At 57.0% G+C, this 19,673-nt stretch overlaps 9 protein-coding genes and 1 non-coding gene across 10 annotated transcripts; 5 read left to right on the top strand and 5 right to left on the bottom strand.

Moving 5' to 3' along the window:
- Positions 1-255: 255 nt before the first annotated feature.
- On the bottom strand, positions 256-1,350 carry J3D65DRAFT_610492 (mitochondrial 54S ribosomal protein mL40). The gene is made up of 2 exons (XM_066798812.1): positions 879-1,350; positions 256-820 (listed from the first exon to the last, which is right to left on the bottom strand). Exons 1-2 carry the CDS (start codon positions 1,084-1,086, stop codon positions 453-455), a joined length of 576 nt encoding a protein of 191 aa, XP_066659939.1. The 5' UTR covers positions 1,087-1,350; the 3' UTR covers positions 256-452.
- Positions 1,241-3,640, top strand: J3D65DRAFT_610488 (N-acetylglucosamine-phosphate mutase-like protein). Its single transcript, XM_066798811.1, has 6 exons — positions 1,241-1,497; positions 1,548-1,561; positions 1,651-1,795; positions 1,848-1,862; positions 1,914-2,441; positions 2,489-3,640. The coding sequence occupies exons 1-6, from the start codon at positions 1,423-1,425 to the stop codon at positions 3,344-3,346; spliced, it is 1,635 nt and encodes a 544-aa protein (XP_066659938.1). The 5' UTR covers positions 1,241-1,422; the 3' UTR covers positions 3,347-3,640.
- On the top strand, positions 3,563-4,992 carry J3D65DRAFT_32967 (uncharacterized protein). The gene is made up of 4 exons (XM_066795415.1): positions 3,563-3,866; positions 3,915-3,996; positions 4,051-4,115; positions 4,178-4,992. Exons 1-4 carry the CDS (start codon positions 3,749-3,751, stop codon positions 4,780-4,782), a joined length of 870 nt encoding a protein of 289 aa, XP_066659937.1. The 5' UTR covers positions 3,563-3,748; the 3' UTR covers positions 4,783-4,992.
- A 933-nt stretch (positions 4,993-5,925) lies between these two features.
- J3D65DRAFT_t13 lies at positions 5,926-5,997 on the top strand. The gene has a single exon. It is a non-coding gene; the product is annotated as a tRNA-Arg (tRNA).
- Positions 5,998-7,586: 1,589 nt separating this feature from the next.
- J3D65DRAFT_610482 (uncharacterized protein) lies at positions 7,587-9,640 on the bottom strand. Its single transcript, XM_066798810.1, has 2 exons — positions 8,976-9,640; positions 7,587-8,918 (listed from the first exon to the last, which is right to left on the bottom strand). Exons 1-2 carry the CDS (start codon positions 9,484-9,486, stop codon positions 7,903-7,905), a joined length of 1,527 nt encoding a protein of 508 aa, XP_066659936.1. The 5' UTR covers positions 9,487-9,640; the 3' UTR covers positions 7,587-7,902.
- A 1,952-nt stretch (positions 9,641-11,592) lies between these two features.
- J3D65DRAFT_32855 (uncharacterized protein) lies at positions 11,593-13,131 on the bottom strand. The gene has a single exon (XM_066795400.1). It carries the CDS (start codon positions 12,963-12,965, stop codon positions 11,661-11,663), a length of 1,305 nt encoding a protein of 434 aa, XP_066659935.1. The 5' UTR covers positions 12,966-13,131; the 3' UTR covers positions 11,593-11,660.
- Positions 13,132-13,708: 577 nt separating this feature from the next.
- J3D65DRAFT_610475 (uncharacterized protein) lies at positions 13,709-14,188 on the bottom strand. The gene has a single exon (XM_066798808.1). The coding sequence runs from the start codon at positions 14,102-14,104 to the stop codon at positions 13,757-13,759; it is 348 nt and encodes a 115-aa protein (XP_066659934.1). The 5' UTR covers positions 14,105-14,188; the 3' UTR covers positions 13,709-13,756.
- A 918-nt stretch (positions 14,189-15,106) lies between these two features.
- On the bottom strand, positions 15,107-16,451 carry J3D65DRAFT_32912 (S-adenosyl-L-methionine-dependent methyltransferase). The gene has a single exon (XM_066795405.1). The coding sequence runs from the start codon at positions 16,365-16,367 to the stop codon at positions 15,303-15,305; it is 1,065 nt and encodes a 354-aa protein (XP_066659933.1). The 5' UTR covers positions 16,368-16,451; the 3' UTR covers positions 15,107-15,302.
- A 61-nt stretch (positions 16,452-16,512) lies between these two features.
- On the top strand, positions 16,513-18,476 carry J3D65DRAFT_610469 (FAD dependent oxidoreductase). The gene is made up of 2 exons (XM_066798807.1): positions 16,513-16,910; positions 16,975-18,476. The coding sequence occupies exons 1-2, from the start codon at positions 16,752-16,754 to the stop codon at positions 18,256-18,258; spliced, it is 1,443 nt and encodes a 480-aa protein (XP_066659932.1). The 5' UTR covers positions 16,513-16,751; the 3' UTR covers positions 18,259-18,476.
- Positions 18,359-19,628, top strand: J3D65DRAFT_610465 (uncharacterized protein). The gene is made up of 2 exons (XM_066798806.1): positions 18,359-19,034; positions 19,109-19,628. Exons 1-2 carry the CDS (start codon positions 18,633-18,635, stop codon positions 19,442-19,444), a joined length of 738 nt encoding a protein of 245 aa, XP_066659931.1. The 5' UTR covers positions 18,359-18,632; the 3' UTR covers positions 19,445-19,628.
- The last annotated feature ends 45 nt before the right edge of the window (positions 19,629-19,673 follow it).

Raw genomic sequence — 19,673 nt, 5'->3', positions numbered from 1 at the left:
TTACGCTCATTTTGTTTTTTTCCTTTTCTTCTCTTCATTGCAGCCTGGTCGATGATGTGTTCCTGGCTTCGCGTTTTTGCTAACAGTAACATACGTATTTCTTTTGTGGGACTGGGACTTTCAGAAACTAAATTGACTGGAAGACAAACGTCTTGGCGCCTCGCTGGCATGAGGGCGGGGATCGTTTGACTTGTGTCGCAAATCAGAATAGGCCTCGCGTAGCGGTTACCAAATCTGCGTTCCCTTTTGCAAAGGGTCACGACTTGCTTTGGCATTGTTAGGTTTTAATCGAGTAGATCACGGTCTGTTTTGTGTGGTCCGCGTCTCGCAGTAGTGGCTTTTAAACATTCCAGCCATAAGTAGACGTCTTCCGTTCAGCAGCAACCAAATGAGTAATTACGACGTTTGGACGCAGTCAAATCGAGTCATTTTCCTCTCCATTATAACAGCATTTATCCTCCCCTGCGCCAGTTGTGATTCCAACCATCCCTCGGCGGAGTCTCAACCTGCGGCCTCGCGTACTCTATAGGAAAGCCTTGCTCCCACCTGCCAGTCTTCATCATGGCGATTCTGAACAGGCGCCCAACCTCCTTGCCACCGGGTGCTGCTTTTCTACCATTGTCATCCATGAGGCGAAGGGCTTCGCAGGCGGCGTTCATCGAGTTGTACTGGGCCTCCAGTTCGCGTTCTTTTTGGGCGCGCATCTTGCGCTTGAAAAGCATCCAGGCGCGGTGGATGGTCCAATGACGCAGAAAACGTTGGCGAGAGAAGCGGAGGGGACGTGGAGTTTTGGGGTGGAAAAGAAAGTAGCGGATCAGCGCTGCAAGTGATGGTCAGCTTCCTTTTCAACGCAGCTCCGGTTGGCGTGGCCAACATACTGACTCGGCGATCTCTGACGGGTCTACCAGCCTTCTTCTCAGCAGAGAGCGCAGTGGACGTGGAGAAAGGAGCGACATTGTTCGGCGGCCGGGAGATGGAAAGAGGGAGTTTGCGAGCGGAGGAGATGAGAGGAGTGGAGGGCGGGCCGACGGGGCGGATGACGGGGACGAAAGCCTTGCGAGCTGTTGCAGATAATATTCGTCTCATGGTTGCAGGCGGAGCGTCAATTGCGAACAAAGTCGGACGTCGATGGTCGACAAGCTTCGAGTTGGGTTGGCCGGGCGTCAAACGCTCGGCTGGGCGACGCCGGCGGAATTATTTCGGTATGGTGCTCTCACCGCTCGCTCAGCCCTACCTACACCTCAGCCACGGGCCCTGGCGCTCAGGTGCGATCGGCCGTCACCGCGGGGAGCTGAGGTTCCGTCGTTTACTTTCCCCCCTTCTCCCCCGCCGTCACTCACTGCCCCCCTCTTCGTTGGACACACTCCTCCTCGCCTTTCTTTCAGCTTGCTTCCCCTCTTCTCCAACTTTCTCAATCTTATCATGGACCAGAAGATTTTGGAGGCCTCTGCGAAGCACCCCCAGCCGGGCAAGGTCTTCCAGTATGGCACTGCTGGCGTCAGTTCCCTTCCCCCGGTCCAACTCGAGCTGTTGCTAACCTGGCGCAGTTCCGAATGAAAGCGTACGTTCCTCGTGCCGTGGTCGCTGTGCTATATAAAGCTCAAGGCTAGGATGCGGACACGTCGAGCTGACAGGGCTCCGCTGCTACAGTGACCTCCTGGATTCGGTCGTCTTCCGCGTTGGACTGCTGGCGGCCTTGCGTTCGAGGAAGCTTAACGGCCAGACGATTGGTGTCATGATTACTGCCAGTCACAATCCTCCTGAGGATAATGGCGTCAAGCTTGTGGACCCCATGGTGTGTTTGTCGCAAGCTACTTACTGGCGCTGAATGCTAATATCTGGGTCAGGGCGAAATGCTCGAGGTATGAGCTTCGAATGTTCCGCAGTATGGCACCATCACTGACCACATCCAGTCCTCTTGGGAGGCTCACGCCACCGTCCTCGCAAACGCCGAAACCGACCAGGCCCTCGTCGATGCCTACAACAAGCTCGCGGCGGACCTTAAGGTCAACCAGACTGCTCCTGCGAGGGTCATTTTCGCGAGAGACACTCGCGCCTCTGGCTCCAGGCTGGCTGGCTGCTTGAAGGATGCTCTGGAAGCAACTGGCACCGAGTCTACCGACTACAAGATCCTCACGACGCCTCAGCTGCACTACCTGGTCCGCTGCGTCAACACCAAGGGCACTGCCCACGCCTATGGCGAGATTAGCGAGAAGGGCTACTATGAGAAGATGGCATCTGCCTTTAGAAAGGCTCTGAAGCATAGGACTATTCCTGATGATGCTCCCGAAGACAAGGGAGTCATTGTGGATTGTGCCAATGGTGTGGGTGGTCCCAAGCTGAGGGATCTGCTCAGGTACCTGCCTTCTCCTCAAGAAAAGGGAATCAAAATCAAGATTGTCAACGAGGATGTGCACAAGCCGGAGAATCTCAACTCGCAGGTGCGTTTGTTCATCTAGACTGTTGTGGAGGGAGCTAATGTTCGCAGTGCGGTGCCGACTTTGTCAAGACTGGCCAACGTGCCCCTCCGTCGTCCAAGGCCGAGCCTTTGGAGCGGTGTGCGTCGCTTGATGGCGATGCTGACCGTGTAGTCTACTACTTTGCCGACAAGGACGGCAAGTTCAACTTGCTGGACGGCGATCGCATCGCTACTCTTGCTGCTTCCTTCATTGGCGACTTGGCCCGTCATGCTGGTCTGGCGGACCACCTCAAGATTGGGGTTGTACAGACTGCGTACGCAAACGGTGCCAGCACCAAGTACATTACTTCTGGCCTCAACCTTCCCGTCGTCTGCACTCCCACCGGAGTTAAGCACCTCCACCACGCCGCGCTGCGTTTCGACGTCGGTGTCTACTTTGAGGCCAACGGTCACGGAACCGTTGTCTTCTCTCCCGCCGCTCTTAAGACGATTGCGACCCACGAGCCACAGTCTCCCGCTCAGCATGAGGCTTTGGAAACTCTCCAGGCCTTGACTGACCTGATCAACCAGACGGTCGGTGATGCCATCTCGGATCTTCTTCTTGTCGAGGTCATTCTCGCACACAAGAAGTGGGGTCCCTCAGAGTGGCTGCACACTTACAGCGACCTTCCCAACAGGTTGGTCCGTGTCGAGGTCAAGGACCGCAACATCTTCAAGGCTGTGGATGCAGAGCGCAAGCTGGAGAGCCCCGCAGGCATTCAGGACGAGATTGACAAGCTGGTCGGCAAGTACAAGCAAGGCAGAGCTTTCGCCCGCGCCAGTGGTACTGAGGATGCGGTGCGTGTGTACGCCGAGGCGGAGACGAGGACGGAGGCGGACGACCTGGCGCAAAAGGTTGCCAGCCTTGTCAAGCAGTTTGGTGCTTGATTGACTGGACACAGTCTGGGTGAGGGTGGACGGGCAAAAGTACAACACTAGCATAAGTCTGGCATTTTCAGGCTCGAAGCTGTGCACATCAAATAGTATAATAATCTAGAAGGACCAGTGCAAATCTCTGACGACGTGTACTGGAAGGGTGATCACTTTGGAGATCAAGCAGAGACCAATCGTTTAATGGTCCGGCGCACGTTTCGCGGAAGAGAACTGTTGGTTAGCGCTCATGGTGGGGCAATGCCGGCGGTCAGGGGATTGAATGCCCCACGTCATACTCGCTGGGCGTCGGGTCTTGCTCTTTGATCCATCTTCAACTTCGTGGCCATCAATTGCAGGACAATCCTTTCCACGCAGACCTTTTTCTTCTCCCAGGTTCCTCATCAACTAGCAGACATCATGGCCGAGCATAACTTGCAGGAGATTCACGACTTTCTCATATCCGTTGCGAAGAAGGCGGGGGAGATGATCACCACTGCCCGCCCTTCGACGACGAAGACGGGCGAGAAAAAGAACTGTAGGTCTGGAGATTCTGGGCTGCAATGTACCTGGCTGACCCCCTCAGCTGCCGACCTGGTGACAGAGACCGACCAGGCCGTTGAGAAGATGGTGTCGACGACGCTCAAGGACAAATACCCGGATTTCTCGTACACCAACCGCCCAATCTGAATCCACGGACTTTGCTGAAACTCCTTGTGCAGCTTCATGGGTGAGGAGACGTACAAGCCCGGCGACAGTCTGACTGCTGCTCCGACATTCATCGTAGGTACGTGTGGTGGCCCAATGGTTCTTTTGACCGCGTTCGACGGCTGATTCAACCCTCCAAAGACCCAATCGACGGCACAACAAACTTTGTGCACGCCTACCCGTACGTATCCATCTCGCTAGGCCTAGCAATCGACCGACAGCCCGTCGTGGGCGTCGTCTACAACCCCTTTACCCAAACGCTGTACTCGGCCATCAAGGGCCGCGGCGCCTTCCTCAACCAAACGCAGCAGCTGCCGCTGCGCGCTCCCGAGCCGCTGCGCGGACTGGACAACGCCGTCGTGTGCATCGAGTGGGGCAGCGAGCGCACGGGAAACGATTACGAGGTCAAGACGGCGACGTTCAAGAAGCTGTGCGCGAGCAAGGCCGAGGGCGGCGCCATGGTGCACGGCCTGCGCAGCTTTGGCTCGGCGGCCCTCAACCTGTGCGGCGTCGCGGCCGGCGGCCTGGACCTGTACTGGGAGGCTGGCTGCTGGCCGTGGGACGTGTGCGCCGGGTGGGTCATCCTGAGCGAGGCTGGCGGCTTCATCGTCGACGGCAACCCTGGGAACTGGAATCAGAGCGTCGATGGTAGGCGGTACCTGGCTGTGAGGAAGGGCGACGGTCAGAAGGAGATTGTCGAGGAGTTTTGGAGCTACGTGCAGGGAAAGATGGAGGTTGGTTTGTAGGGTTGGGCACGGGAGTAGACGTTTAAAGTCATCTGCAGCGGATAGATGGTCGTCTGGCTAGACCTGCATTCGGCATTCAAGGTTGACGGAGATGCGATCGATTTGCCATTCTCTAAGAGGTCTAGAAATTTGAAGGCAGGAGAGCTGCGACTGGCTGACTCCTAGTAGACAAAAATCTCCATGACAACCCACTCAGCAAATGAATACTTTGAGATCAAGCCCGGTATTGGGGCATTCGCAATGATAAGAAACAGAAGCGAATTAGGATAGCAAAGGACATAGGGTGCCAAAAGAAACGACTGCCCCCTATTCGCCCGTGGACAAGAGAAGCGTCTAAACAGGGTAAATTAAACCTCCCAGGTCGTCACCACCTCCATTCTTCAGGCTTCGTTGCACGATGGTCCTATTCAAAACAAGGCAATGCTGCCTACGACTCCTTTTTTGGTGCTTCAGTCGTGGGGAGAATCAATGCCCTCCAACTTCTTCCTGTCGAAATGGATTCTCCTCGAAAAATACCAAATGCGCGACAGCGCAGGAGGAGTTATTTTTCTTAGGATGACGCTGAAGGCCAGTGTCACTCGTTCTCCACTGCTCTACCTCAAGGTGCCTTTCTAGGCAAATGTCGACACTCACTATTGAGACTTCGTTGAAGAGCAGTCGTCCATCATTCGGTAGCCAATTTCCTTGAGCATTTGCTGCAAGCTAACCAATTTAGGCAGTTCGACAACTCAAACCACGAGGCAGCCACGACGCGCGACTTCCTCTTGCGAGTGCTACCCCAAAAACTTGCATCTCCGCTTCTCGCGCAGATAGCTAACTTGTCATATGCATGTGTAGTTGCGAGTAGGCCTGGAACAGCCCCGTCGTACTGTTGCCCAGCCGCAGACCCGCTCATCCCCGGGTGCTACGCGCCGGCCAAAAACGCACAGACGACTGCGTCCGGCGGCTGTCTCGGCGCTGAAAACTCTGCCGCACCGGGCGGCTCCACCCTTTCTTGCAGCGTTTTCTCTGTGCGAAGATTGACTGGCAGCGTTGAAGTGCCTTGGGAACATGCCGTTTGCCAGGTTATATTGTATTCTGACGGCTTCTTCTGCAACAACATCCAGTAGGATGTCCGAGCCCCTCAGTAGCTCAACAATGACTGGCCGCGTGGCCCAATGGCAAGGCGCTTGACTACGAATCAAGAGATTCCAGGTTCGACCCCTGGCGTGGTCATTTCTTTTGCTTTTGCGCCGTTGTGGGGCGTGGTGGTGGTTGCGGTGGGTCCTGGCGGCCTGGGGGAGGTTTTGGTCGATTTGGCGGGATGGCGGGCCAATGACGCCTCGGGCAGTCCCTATGCGTTGGGGATACGCATGGCCAACGCGCCAGATACCAATCCAGCATCGACGAACTGGTTTCCATCATTTTCTTTTGTCGCGGGACAAAGGAGAAGCTGGGGGGCCAAAGGGGACCATTTGGGCTGGCTTTGGGGTTTTGAGCGGGAATAAAGGCGGAGACCGTCGGAGAAGGGGGTGGAGAACACGAAGAAGATGGTTTGCGGCCTGTGGTAAGCCTTGGTTCCGTGGTACGGCTCACTGTGCTCAGCTTTCAGCTTTATTCGGCTCTCAGCATCCACGCATCCATCGCGCAACACAACACACGGCTATGGAAAGGCAGCATGCCCCCAAGAAGACTCGTGAGTTAGGCGCAATTTCCGGGAGCTCTCAGTTGTCTTTACTGGTTACTGATCGCGAAGTGCTTCTTTCTGTGTGCCATTCTTGTTTTGGTAAAGAGATGAGAATCCAGCAATGCCGCGCCCGACTCATCCTGCATATTTATGTCAAGTAGTAAGATCAGTAGATAACCAAGTCCCGGTACCACGGCGCTCATCTATAAAATAAAATTTAACAAAGACCATGATGGTTAGATGCTCCCTGAGCGCAGCTATAGCAGCAACTGAAAGCTCCCTGGCTGTTGCTAGATGGTCCTATTTCTTTGGATACCTACCGTGACACTCTACTCTTATTCTCTCTCCACAATACCACTACAAGTTGGGTAGTGGTCTAGCAAATAACAAATTTCTCTCTTGCGCTCACTGTCCCTATATTACAAAGCGAATCAATGCCAGCAGCTCTTGGCCGTCTCGTCTTGCTCCCATGAGAATTTCAGGGAATTATTCCAGTGTACAGCATCAAAGAAATAATATTGAAGAATTTAAACATCAAAACACAATGCCACTACATAACATCTACACAACATCACCAGCACACGGTGCTCGAAGCCCCAAGACACCACGCAAACTCACAAGTAAAAGAGAAAAGATCAAACGCGTCCAACCCGCCAAAACCAGAGTGTACTGGAGCACTTTTCGCCCTCTCCCTTCCTGACAGGGACCGCGCCGCCCGCTGTCGATGCAGTGTCGGGACAGGGGCCATGGGAGAGTCTTAAATACTGCATGCGCTCTCACGCTAGTCCACTACGGTCGGCGCATGTGGTGCCTTGCACGGGCAGGTTGGGAGAGGGCGCCTGAGTGTTGTCCTCGACAGACATGTGAGTGTTGGCTGGCCTCTTTGATTGTTTTTGTTTTCCGCTGTGGCTGGGAAAGAGCCATGGGGAGGATGAGGATTTCGGGCAAGGAGCAGCCAAGCGCGCGTTAGAGTAGAGGAAAGGTGGTGAAGCGCGATGGCTTGATAGATCTTTGCTGCGCTTTACTGCTCATTTAAGTGACGGCTCACGGCTTTGAGCATCTGAAGATTCAGTAAAAAGACAAGAAAATTGGACGCATTAGAGGAGCATTCATGGAGTCTTGCACACTAGGAACTTGATTTTCAGGTCGAATGATTCGCTGATTGATTGATTGATTGATTGATTGATGGCGAATTAGTGCTTGTAGAGGAGAGCCGTATCGTCATAAATAACCCATGTAAGAGGTGATCTGTATCCACCCACGATCCATCCACCCAATGTCAAGGAAGCAAGCAAGCCCCAGCAGTGCTTGTATCCACGTCGTTTCAGTCGTAATGTGCAGTCCCAAGTCTAACCCACTCCACGCCTCTTCCAACGCTGCTCCAAGTCAAACAACGCCCATGTTGTCATACCTCTCCAACCCCTACCCCTTCATTCCCCAGCAGGATACCCCACCTACCCCACACTTCTCCGCCACTCGAGCGGAGTGCGCGCCCTCTCGCGCCCCTCCTTGCGATCCCTCTCCGACGCAGCGCCGCTCTTCCTGCGCCCACGGCCGCCATCGCGCCTCGAGGGGCCGCCTCCTTTGCCCGTCGACGGCGGCCACATGACGTAGTCGAGGGTGCGAGGATCGCGCTCGGCCACGGCGCGCTCGAGCTTGCGCAGCGGCGCCTCGGGCAGGATGCGCGTCGAGACGTGCGCCTCGTCGCCGCGCCTCAACTTCCAAAACACGTCGGGCGGCGCGTCCAAGTCTTGGATGATTTCGTCCGGGTCGCGGCGCGTGCGGCTATGGCTGTGGCTGCGGCTCCGGCTGCCTCGTCGATCCGGATACGTCACCACCAGACGCCAGTCGTCAAGAGCTTCCGGATCGTAGCGCCCCTTGTCCTCGACACCTGGTCCACCCAGGCGGAGCCGCGTGCGCACCGACGGGTGCATGTATTCGCAGGTGTCGCGGAGGGGCCGCGATGTAGGCCGCCCAGTGCGCGGATCGACGGCGTAATACTGGCCTGGGGTGCGAGTCGTGCTGCCGCCGAGCGCGTAGATGCCTTTGTTGCTATCGGGGATTTCGCCAAAAGACCACGGCCTCGGTTTCTCGCGGTGTCGAGAATACCAACGCGCATTTTGTGTGTCTTGGTCGAGAATGTACTTGATGCGAAAGTCGATAAAGGGCTCGAATTGCGAGACCATCCAGGCAAGTGTTATGTTGGCAAGCTGCTGATCGTCGTAGCCGCCACCCACGTTTGTATGTACGCCTGGAAACCATACCTGTCGCAAGATGGTCCTGTTTCCACGTGGTTTCTCCCAAATTGCCGGTGCGAACGCGGAACGACTTTCGTCCAGGGACAGTGCTTGGAAGGCATGTTCAACATTATTGTGGAGTTTGGTGTCATAAAATGTCATCGAGTCCTTGTTTTGCGTCGGCTGTAGACCAATTCGAGTAAGCAGTCCAATACGTGGAGTACCCAGAGCCCCTGCAAATGGTTAGAAGACGATCTGAGGCGGAGGAATGAACCAAGAAAAGCACGCACCAACAGTATCCCAAACCCCAATCGCCTTTACCGTCACATCGAGACGGGTGAGACCTCTGCGGTAGAGCTCTTCCCGATACGTGGGGTCACCGGCATTGGGTTTGTTAGGAAAGGGAATGTCCGGATTCTTGTCCTTGTACTCCGGATCCCGCCGATGATGGACGTCTTGGAAGATGGCAGGAAAGGCACCCAACCCCTTTTTGGTGAGGATGCCAATCTCGCAAATGAGGCCCGATATGCTGCGTGCTGTAAAAGCGCCTCTTGAAAACCCAACGAGGTAAATTTCATCGCCAGGGGTGTAATTGTTGCTGAGGAATGAGTAGCTTTCGCGGATGTTTTCCTCGAGACCACCGCCTGTGGTACCTCCAACCACTCGATTGATGACATTCCCCCTTGATCCTACGCCAAAGTGGTAGTAGACGATTTGGGGGATGCCGTCCCTGCCAATTGGCCGGATGGCTCTTGAAAAGCGAGTGACGTTGCTGGGGATAGCAAGCTCGCCATTGTTCATGCCATTGTCTGCGTTGAGCCACGTGCCTAGGCAGGGATTAGCATTGGAGAATGCAACATGACGACTAAATGTCTCGTTTCTAACTTTTCAAAAAGAAGAAACAGATTGTGGTTGAGTGTGGGAAATGCTCAGTCAATATGAACGCAACACTGCGTCGACGAGCGAGCATAAAAGGGAAAAGCAACTCACCGTCGCACGCAACAATCAATCTCTTGTACGGCGCAGGACTATCAGCACCCCGCATGTCCAAGCTCTTCCTCCTGGACCTGTCCGACCTCACCGGAACCGGCACAACCTGCTCGACAATCTCAATCTCCTCGGGTGCGGCCCTGACCACGAGGACGCCATCGTCGCGCGTATAAAAATGCTCGTCCTTGTGCTCGTCGTCCGAGTCGTGGCGCACACTGCGCACCAGCTGAACCTCCTTGCCCGTCTCTCTGGCCAACTCTAGAGCACTCTCACGCTCCCGCGCACTGTCCCGCTCTTCGCGCGTCGTCTCGCGCACGACTTCAACCTCGCGACTTTCCCGCCCGTCATCATCTCTCTCCCGCACGAAGCGAACCTCGCGACTTTCCCGCTCGTCATCGTCTCTCTCCCGCACGAAGCGGATCTCGCGACCTGCGCGTTCGTCGTCATCTTTTCCTCGCACGAAGCGCAGTTCGCGGCTGTCCCGGTGGACAAAATCGACAGGCGGCTCGCGGTGATAGGAGTTGGAGGAGCGGGGATTGGTGGCTGTGGAGATGGACTGGGTTGCGGCGGGGACGTGATTTGGCGGCGAGGGATGGCGGTAGCGAATGCGAGAGCTGCTCCTGCCCGGGCGTTCGACGACGACGTACTCGTCAGCGTCGCGGTCGTCGTAGCGGTCGCGAGTGCGGTAGACGTGCGAGGAGTGGTTGGTGGAGGGCATGGTGACGATCAGGCGGCGGCCGTGCCGGAGGCTGGGACCACTTCTGGATGCGGAGAAGTGGAATTGGAGGCGGCGGCGGCGGCAGTGGAGAGTGGCAGAATGTCGTGCAGGTGGTGGGTGGTCGTTCACATCAACAACAGACGTCGTCGCACCAGGGCCAGTGAGTTGAGGAGAGGAGCATGCAGGCAGGCCCGAGGCGATCGGGAGAGGCTGGCTGGAATCGAAGCGCGCCAGATGCGCGTGAGGGCAGAATACCCAAGAGATGTCGACGTCACATGGCATAGGTAAGGTCGACTCCCTGCCTCCTGCTTTCTTTGGACTGCTTGACTCTTCCAATGACTGACTCCTGGGCGGGCTGCAGTCCAGTGCTTACGCTTACATGTGCCCGGCTTAGAACACACTCGAAACCTGCTCAACGGCGTACGTTTCAGCATGGCCATGGAAAAGCAAAGGACTTCCTTACATGTACCCGACACGACAGCGGCCCTGCCCGCCCGGCGGCAGACGCGGCAGTGGCTGTCAATCCAACATTCATTCATTCCATGCCGTGCGACGGGACGCGTCGAGCGAGCGCAGACTGACGTGCCAGAATGTGGACAACAGAGGCAGAGCAGACCTGAGCTCCTGAAGATCGCCCCCATCTCCAGGACGCGCATCCCCCGGGCCCGTCGCTCAGTCTCCGCGCTGCCCCTAGCATGCGTGCGTGCTGTGCATGCTTGCCATGCCGCCGCGGGTTGCCCTGTTTCGCACCTTGACGCCCAAACCGGCCATGGTCAGACTTGGCAGCCAATTGAATCAATCTGTTTTACTTTTGTGTATCTAGCCAGTCGTTGACCACAGCCTACTCTACACACTGTGCTGCTCAACCTCTCCCTCCAGCCAGGCTACATGATGGTCCATCCTCGTCTTCGCGTTCATAATCTTACATTTCGTACAACAACAAATCAGCGCTTGCTTCTTGTGACCGCCCCTTCTTACATACGCCCACAACAGAAAATTGGCGAGAGGAGCAACCCTGTGTCTCCTTGCAAACGCCTATCAAACAGAAAACTCGGACATCATGCACCGACCGCTCGTTCCCAAGGCCGTGAAGCGGAAAATTGGAGGACAAGGAAACAGCCAAAGAAATGACAGTTTGAGAGGCACACAAAAGATCAGGAGGTGAGTTGGGTGAGACGAAGACTCCGAAATGTCAACCAGACCCCTTTTGAAACGCCCTCGCTTTCCCGAACCCTTTACCGTGAGCAGAATGTATCAGATTGTGCAGCTAGTAGCCGCCGAGGAGGTCGTCGAGCTCGTCGAGCTCAACCGTTTCTGGACTCTTCCAGTCCGACCATTCCCACGTGTCGTCGTCGTGCACGCGTACGTCTTCCATGGCGTCCGTTTTGCCGCCAAGACCCTGGTCCACTGGCCGGAATACCGGGCTGCTGACTTCAAAGTCCATCGTGGCAGTCGAGGCGTTACTCTCGACGCTCTGGCCAAACAAGAGAGCCGCCGCCTCAGAGTTGCGAACAGCGGCGCTTTCCTCGCTCTCTGGCTCGTCTCCTGACATGTTCTCCTCGCCGTCGATGTTACTCGAAGACGACGAGGGTGGACCGGTGGAGAAGTCGGGTTTGGTTTCTTGCTCCTGGCTGCGACTGCGCTTCTGCAGTGATGAGGCCGTGGCGGTGAATTCGCGCTCGTCGCGCTCCAGGGGCGGGCTGGCTGCGCGGCGATTGTGTGCAATGTTGCTGGTCGTCGCATCGCGCACCAGGGAGCCGTGAGAGGAAAAGGTAGTCGTGTCGCTGTCATCATCCAGTTCTGGCGATGAGAGGTCGACCTCGGGCGATGGCGACATGGCGACGCGGGCACGCCTGTCGCGCTCATCCTCCTCAGACTCGTCTGCCGCCGAGGAGAGCGACGGCGAGATGATGCGCGCCTGAGCTACGGCCGCCGCTGACGTCTCGTTGGGTTCAGGGATCGGCTGGTGCGGGCACGTGTTGAGGAAGAAGTAGATGCGCTTGGGGTGTGTGCCGACCAGCTCTTTGCCCACCGGGCAGGGCGATAGTGCGGTCCACGGGCGGCGAATGTAGCCCGTCAAGCGAGAGGAGATGATGGCGGAGGGGTTGGCGGAGCTGCGTACCGTTAGTAACCGTGGAGGAGCGCTATTGTCCGAGACATACCTCTCGACGATGGGCAGCTGGGTCGACAGCACGGCTGCAAGCTCCTTCAGCAGGTGGGGGCGATTGCCCGTCTCCTCCAACTGCTTGATGACGGCAACGACAATGTCATCGTTGATGCCCTCGGTGTCGATTTTTGGGACGCCTTCGACGCCAGGCGAGGGTGGCGGCGTGTTTTCGACGGCGCGGCCAGCGGGTTTGGGGCGGTCGGTGCGGGCCTTGGAAATGGGCGGGGTCTGTGGCGAGGGTGACGCGCTGCTGGCAGGCGTGTGGATGCGTTTCTGCTTCTTTTGCGGTGGTTGCTCGGCAGACGAGGCGGGCGGTGAGCGGTGCGATGACGATCGCGAGCTGTTTGGTAGCTGGATGCCGAGCATCGGCAGCGAGAGAGACTTCCTTCGGGTGTTGTAAGGCATGGTGTTGTAGAGAGTGTTTCCAAGTCGGACAGGTCTCAGGGAGCGTTTGTTGTGGCTATTGCAGAGAAATGGAGGCCGCAAGAGAGGCGGTGGAAGGGGTCCTATTGGGTGGCGACCAGGGGGCGTGGAATGCACGACTTGAGACGCTCCTCGCCTGAATGGTCCTGGGCGCGTGCGACCTGGTACACGGATGCGCAACCAGATGCCGTTTGAGCAGAGGCTGCAGCGGGATAGCGATGCAGCTGAATGCGAAGATGTGGTGGTGGTGGTGGTGGTGGTGGTGGTGGTGGTGGTGTTGATGGGGTGCTGAGGTGGTCCTCGCGGGGCGTCAATGCTTGGTTGGAAATGGGACGAAAAGCAGTCGCCAGCAACCAGGAGCCCGAGACAAAAACAAGGCGCGAAGTCGGGCGAGGCGCAGATGGAGCCTGAAGATGGCGAGGAGAGGGGAAAAGGGGAGGAGGTGGGAGAGAAAGTGGAGAGAAATGTTGTGGTTGGGTTGGGTTGGGTTGAGTTGGGTATGGATGGATGGAGTTGAAGGGGCGTGAGAGGGAAGAGGGAGAAGGCTGGATAGATGGAGGGTGAGGTAACTTGGGTCTCACAGGGCAGCAGAGGGCGAAGGGGAAGGACAAGGACCCGGGTCGGGATGAGGATGAACAAGCAAGCAACCTAGCAACGGCAGCGCAGTGGAGAGCAGGGGGGGCGCTGGCCCACGATGACCTGTCGTCAGAGGTTGCCGTAGAGCGCCTAGTCCCTGGGATTATTTTTTCCCTCTCTCTCTCTCGCTGGCCACCTCAAAATCTCAGCACTGCGGTGGACCGGAGCAGGCACGGTCCTGTCTCGCCCGAAGCGTTCCGACAGGAAAACATGGCCCGCACCTCGGTCGGGGGCAAGCCAAGCCGTTGACGCTGGTGGTGCGTATGTAAATGTAAATGTAAATGTAAATGTAAATGTAAATAGAGCTGTGCGTCGCCTGAAGCTTTTTTCCCTTGTTTGTTTTGCGCTTCGTCGTCCCCCTCGGCCTGTCTGTCCTGCGCCCCCCGGCCAACATGACCTGACGCGGCGACAGCAAAGACGGCGACACCGCTCCGTGCGTGGGTGCGTGACAAACAGGCCCGCAAAAAGGCCCGACGAAGACGCATCGAAGGAACTGCAGCTGGTGGCAGACGATTCTAGCGCCAGCGCAAAAGAGCCGAGCAGACCCAGCAGCCACTCCGCCGCCGTGCAATTTGGCTTGGCCCCATGCTCAGTGGCTGTAAAAGAAGAAAGAAAAAAAAAAAAAAAAAAAAAAAACTGCAACCGAGCGACGACGGCCGCATGGTTTCATACAGTACCCAAGGTTCATGGCAATTATTGTTGTTGTTGCCCGGCCCTGCGCCCGTCAACCACCCACCCGCCCGCCTACCGTCTACCGTCTACCGCTGACCGGCAGCCAGGGCGGCCCTCATCAAACTGCAACCTAGCTGCCAAACCTCCCTTGCCACCCTTTGCCCGACCATCCATCAGCGGCAGCTTACGCAGTTGGCCGTGACTCTTTGCACATGCAGTGCTCTCTCATGCCCCCTCTGCGTCGCGGCCAATGGCATGCCGGCCAAATCATCGACGTGGTTTGCGCAATGAGTCAGGGCTTATGCATGGTCCCTCGCTTGGCCTGGCCGCTGGAGAATCTGGCAATGTGCATATGCAGGCCACAAGAGTGCCTGCATGGCTGCAACAAAGGGTCCCCTAATTTAGGCGTTTGGGGAATTTGGGGTAGCCAGAGGGAGCTTGGATGCTCCCCTCTCCATTCTTGCATCCCTCGCCCTGATTGGCCCTCCCCACCCTCGCCCCAAGCCGCGACGGCCACACCATCAGACTATGACTCTTGCATCCCATCTAGACGCCAGCCATGGGCCAATACTGTGCCCTTTCTTCCCAACTCTCCCGTCGTGGCTCAGCTAGCTTCATGACGCCACCGCCTGCGACTTGACGTACAGCTTGACGTCGGACACGACTCCCAGACAGGGATGGCACGCTGCTCCTCCAACAGGCTCGCGGCGTGAACTGCGCATCCACATCATTCATGCTCAAGCCGGTTAGCCCGCAAAGTCTCTCTGACTCGTCTTCGCCGCAGAGATCGTCTTTTAACCCACCATCGATATCAGAATGCCATCCCCGACTCGCCAAGCCCCAGACGAACACGGGGCGTGGACTGCTTCCCGCTCTCCATCCCCGCGGAAACTTTGTTGTCGACCTTCCTTGACAACCAAAAGCTTGGCCTTCGACCCGGTGCCTTGCGGTCTGGAACATTGCAACTCTAAAACCCCTCCGTCATGATGCTCCATGGGCCGTTTGTCGCTCTTACCACAACCATCCGCGTTTTTGCCCTGCCTCTTGCTGTTGAGCCATGGCCGCGACTCGCTCTTTGGGTTGCACCTCTGCCTCTATCCGTGGCCTTTGCTCCTGTTCGGCTTCGACGTTGCGGCGCAGCTCAATCCACCACGTCGTTCCCAAGTGATACCAGGGTCTACTGATCTTGACAATCTCGAGACCGCTATTCCGAACAATTGCCCCAATGTCCTTGTTCCACCAACATCCATACTTGTCTGCGCGCACTGGCGCGTTGCGGTCTAGTGAAAGGTTCAACCAGCCAAAGTAGCTGTACCCGTGCTCCAACAGCAGAATCTTGCCATCGCGTGTGACTACTTGACCCAGGCGGTGGAGGAGTCGTTCTGGCTGCGCGGTCGAACACAGCCCGTGGGCTTGTACCACCGTGTCGAATTTGCCCGGCTCCTCGACCTTTTCATCCTTTTCGTGTTTGGGTTCTTCAATTGGATCGAAAGCGCTTTGCACCCTGAACTCGACGTTGCCCGACTTTCTGCCAGCAACTTCGTCTCTTTGTTTCAACTCATTCCATTTTTGGCGTGCGATTTCGACCATCGGCGCGCTTTGGTCCAGCAGCGTCAGACTGCGCACCTTCTTGAAGTTGTAGTGCGCCAGGCTTGGTCCAGTGCCTGCGCTAACCTCGAGTACGTGGCCTTCTGCCTGCCCGACCAGCTTCCTTCGCAGTCTATCCACGCCGATGCTCTTCTCGGATGCGCCCACTGTCTCGTCGTATGTTTTGGCTGTGCGGTCGTAACGGTCTGAGGCGTCTTCCGGAACGGGATACGGTAGCGATTCGGGGTTGAACATGGACACGGCGAGCGGGACCATGTAGGCGCCGCCAAACGCAGCGCACGCGAGAGCGCCCCATAGTCCAAAGCGACGAAACTTTTGAGCGTTCTTGCTCAACTCGGGAGCCGCGCGGGCCGGTGACGCGACAGTGGGACGTGGAACGGGCTTGGGCTTGGAGCGCGGCGCGAATGGTAGCGGTTTTGGAGGGACGGCATTTTGCTTGCGCGGCGGCGGGGATGACTTTGCACCCATGACGGAGAGTCGCTGGTGGTTTCGAGATGTTCAGTTAGACGCGTCGGAAATCATGCACGAAAGTGGTAGAAGGCTCTGGCGGACCGGCATCGGCCATTTCTATGCCGACGGTGGCCGTTGCGGCGCGCCCTTTTCCCACCCTTCTTGTCCTCACGCTACCCCGCGGCTCTCCACAGCAAAGAAAAAACCCAAACCAACCCTGCTCCCAGAACTTGTGGGCCGCTGCAATATCAGACGACTGCCGGAAGAGCGGCTGATTCGCCGTCCGTGAGTTTCCCATGTCCGTGTCCGCCTCTTCTCTCGTCATCTTTCTTCTTCAATCAATTGAGCTGCTGCGCGGCGTGTCTTTTGTCGTCTTTGCGCTTCTTTTCCTCGTCTGCCGCCATGCCTGCCACGCCGCCTATTCCCTCGTCCGTCCTGATTATTGGCTCAGGAGTCTTTGGCCTGTCGACTGCCTACGCCCTGGCGACAAACCCCAAGTACAAAGACACGGTTATCACCCTCGTAGATCGTTCTAGCTTCCCATCGCGCGACAGTTCCAGTGTAGTGCTCCCCGCGCCTGGCCAATCAACTAGCTTCCGAAACCAACTAACTTGCGGCGCCGCAGATTGACACCTCGCGTATCATCCGTCCCGACTATGCGGACCCTGCCTATGCTGCGCTTGCCGACAAGGCCCAGGAGCTCTGGCGCTCCTCCGAATGGGGCGCGGACGGCCGCTACACCGAAACTGGACTTTGTGTGACGGCGGGTGCGGGGGGTACCAACTACGGCATCAATTCCCTGAAGAATGTCCTGGATATGGAAGCCAAGAAGCTGTCTCCCAACGCCAAGGTGACGCGAAAAGAGTCGAGGGGCTTTGGCAGGCCCCTCATCGAGGTTTTGGAGACCGAGGCCGACTTGCGCCGCGTTCTCGGGACAGGGGGCACCAACGGCGTCCAAGGGTACGTCAACTGGACGTCTGGCTGGGGAGACGCCGAGGAATGCATGCACTACTTGAATCAAAAGGTTGCGAGCACGCAGCGCGTGCGGCGTGTGCGAGCAACCGTCTCGCGACTCGACATTGACCACTCGGTGTCGCCCAAAAAGGTGCGCGGAGCTCTACTCGACGATGGGCGTTGTCTGTTTGCCGACTTCACCATCCTAGCTACCGGTGCTTGGACGCCGGCGCTGCTTGATCTTCGCGGCATTGCCAGATCAGTAGCACAGACGGTATCGTACATTACCATATCCGACTCGGAAACGCGCGCCCTCGAGAAGATGCCTACGCCGCTGAACCTCGAGACTGGTCTATTCGTCATCTCCCCGTCTGCCAACCATATCAAGCTTGCGCGCCACGGTCACGGCTACACCAACCCAACGCGCATCCCTCATCCCGAATTGCCCCTAGAAGAGGCCTACCATAACCCAATCACCGTATCCATCCCGCGCACGCATCTCACTGACCCTCCTCTCCCTGAGCATCTTCCCGCCGAAGCCACGGCCGCCCTCCGCAGCCTCTGCACCTCCCTCTACCCCCCTGGTGTTGCTCCCCACGACAAGTCATTCTCGCCCTTGCCCATTGCTGAGCGGCCATTCGCGGGCACGCGCATGTGCTACTACACCGACCGGCCACACTGCGACTTCCTCATCGACTACCACCCCGAGTACGACGGCAGCCTTTTCGTCGCCACGGCCGGCGGCGGTCACGGCTTCAAGTTCATGCCCGTCATTGGCGACATCATTGTACAGTGCATCGAGGGCCAGACGCCGGCCGAGTTCCAGCAAAAGTGGCAATGGCCGGAGCGTAGGGTGCCAGAGGAGGAGGAGTGGAACTTGGACGGCAGCCGGGGTGGGCCGCAGGGCATGATTTTGGAAGAGGAGTACAAGAAGGGTGGGAAGGCAAAGTTGTAGAGGAAGGTGGCGATTCTGTTTTGGACGGAACAAAAGCTTGCAATCTTTCGACAATTGGACGGAAATGTTTCTTCACTTTCACAGCACCGGCGCACTTGAGCGGCATTGCATTTCTTTTCCTTCTTCATCTAGAGCGCGTTAGACACGTAGAAATTTTGTCCACACCCGAGCCGACACCGCTGTTTCTTCAGCAAAACAAACACGAGACCATCCCGACCTACCCAACTACAAGGCGTCATCTCCATGTGCCTCGACAAATCAAGCAACAAGTCCAACCAACGAGCCCACGCCCACACCCACGCCCACCGCCACAGACGTTTAGGCCGTGCAGCCACGCTACCCCATTCGCCCTCGTGCCTCTCGCAAAAGAAACAATGACTCGGAAGAAACATGGATCAGGAAACAAAAGAAAGAAAGCCCTAGAAGGACTGGAAGGACCAAAAAAGAAACATCTGGAAAAACGGAGAAAAAGAAAAAAAGAAAAAACAACCAACTACAGACGGGGGCCGCCACGCATCATCATGCCCGTCTGGTGGGTGGTGACCGTCCACTTTCGAGATGCCATCCCTGCCGCCACGCTGCGCCACCGCTGCGCTGCCTGGAGTCGTGGGAGTCTTTTCTTGCCGGGCGGCGAACTCCGTTTGCTCGCTCGCTGCGCGCTCCGTCTGGTGCGCAATTGGGTGCAGGCGAGGCGTGCACTGGGATTGGTTGACCGTTTGCTCTTGATCCTTGTCCTGGTGCACATCTCTCGCCGTCACTCCTTGTTTCTTTTTTGTCTGTTTGCCTCTCCAGCATCAACGGTCAAGGCCGACGTTGAGAAAGGGCTTGTGGTTGGCCTGCGCATACTCACCGACATGCATGGATACGTAGACACGCCGCCCATAATCCAAGATTCGGACCAGCCCGGCCAACCAGACAGCTGCGTGTCATGCACTTTGCATCTCGTCTCGTCTCGTCTCGTCTCGCTCGCATAGGTATGTATCACACGTGCCGTATCCCGTACGGCCTGCATCTCGCGTTTCCCGTTTCCCCGCCCGCTCGCTGCTGCTGCTGCTGCGCATCGCCCCTGACTTTGCCTTGCTTGCCCTGTTCCGTTGTTCCGTTTGTACATACACACGGCGTGTGCATAACGTTGCGCCGGGAGATTTTGTTTTCCAGTCTCTTCGTATCCAGCAGTCGGATTTGACGTTTGTGTCGGCGAGAGGAAGAGAAAGAGGGTTTGTTCCCGCGTCGTCTTAATCACTGCAGCAAAGGCGTTCAACAACTCTGTTGTGTCCTGCCGCAGCGCGCTGAACGCGCCTCGGCCTCTTACTCCCTCTCTCTCTCTCTCTTTCTCACTGTCTGTCTGACCGGTCGACCGTCCATGGGATCATGCACTGCATGCATGCACTCCAGCGGCGTTCCGTAGAGCGACG

Source organism: Phyllosticta citribraziliensis (assembly GCF_038025025.1).
Source record: "Phyllosticta citribraziliensis strain CPC 17464 chromosome Unknown J3D65scaffold_1, whole genome shotgun sequence".
NCBI classification, from domain to species: Eukaryota; Fungi; Ascomycota; class Dothideomycetes; order Botryosphaeriales; family Phyllostictaceae; genus Phyllosticta; species Phyllosticta citribraziliensis.
This window is presented reverse-complemented; position numbering and strand designations above follow the sequence as displayed.

Excerpts from the sequence above, each read along its gene's own strand:
- J3D65DRAFT_610492 (XM_066798812.1), bottom strand. The coding sequence starts at position 1,086 with ATGAGACGAATATTATCTGCAACAGCTCGCAAGGCTTTCGTCCCCGTC. Across the intron at positions 821-878 it reads CGTCAGAGATCGCCGAGTCA|CGCTGATCCGCTACTTTCTT; the intron begins GTATGTTGGCCA and ends CATCACTTGCAG.
- J3D65DRAFT_610488 (XM_066798811.1), top strand. The coding sequence starts at position 1,423 with ATGGACCAGAAGATTTTGGAGGCCTCTGCGAAGCACCCCCAGCCGGGC. Across the intron at positions 2,442-2,488 it reads CGGAGAATCTCAACTCGCAG|TGCGGTGCCGACTTTGTCAA; the intron begins GTGCGTTTGTTC and ends TAATGTTCGCAG.
- J3D65DRAFT_32967 (XM_066795415.1), top strand. The coding sequence starts at position 3,749 with ATGGCCGAGCATAACTTGCAGGAGATTCACGACTTTCTCATATCCGTT. Across the intron at positions 3,867-3,914 it reads GACGGGCGAGAAAAAGAACT|CTGCCGACCTGGTGACAGAG; the intron begins GTAGGTCTGGAG and ends TGACCCCCTCAG. Across the intron at positions 3,997-4,050 it reads GACAAATACCCGGATTTCTC|CTTCATGGGTGAGGAGACGT; the intron begins GTACACCAACCG and ends CTCCTTGTGCAG.
- J3D65DRAFT_610482 (XM_066798810.1), bottom strand. The coding sequence starts at position 9,486 with ATGAACAATGGCGAGCTTGCTATCCCCAGCAACGTCACTCGCTTTTCA. Across the intron at positions 8,919-8,975 it reads TGGGGTTTGGGATACTGTTG|GGGCTCTGGGTACTCCACGT; the intron begins GTGCGTGCTTTT and ends AACCATTTGCAG.
- J3D65DRAFT_32855 (XM_066795400.1), bottom strand. The coding sequence starts at position 12,965 with ATGCCTTACAACACCCGAAGGAAGTCTCTCTCGCTGCCGATGCTCGGC.
- J3D65DRAFT_610475 (XM_066798808.1), bottom strand. The coding sequence starts at position 14,104 with ATGCGTCTTCGTCGGGCCTTTTTGCGGGCCTGTTTGTCACGCACCCAC.
- J3D65DRAFT_32912 (XM_066795405.1), bottom strand. The coding sequence starts at position 16,367 with ATGGGTGCAAAGTCATCCCCGCCGCCGCGCAAGCAAAATGCCGTCCCT.
- J3D65DRAFT_610469 (XM_066798807.1), top strand. The coding sequence starts at position 16,752 with ATGCCTGCCACGCCGCCTATTCCCTCGTCCGTCCTGATTATTGGCTCA. Across the intron at positions 16,911-16,974 it reads CATCGCGCGACAGTTCCAGT|ATTGACACCTCGCGTATCAT; the intron begins GTAGTGCTCCCC and ends GCGGCGCCGCAG.
- J3D65DRAFT_610465 (XM_066798806.1), top strand. The coding sequence starts at position 18,633 with ATGACTCGGAAGAAACATGGATCAGGAAACAAAAGAAAGAAAGCCCTA. Across the intron at positions 19,035-19,108 it reads ACTCCTTGTTTCTTTTTTGT|CGACATGCATGGATACGTAG; the intron begins CTGTTTGCCTCT and ends GCGCATACTCAC.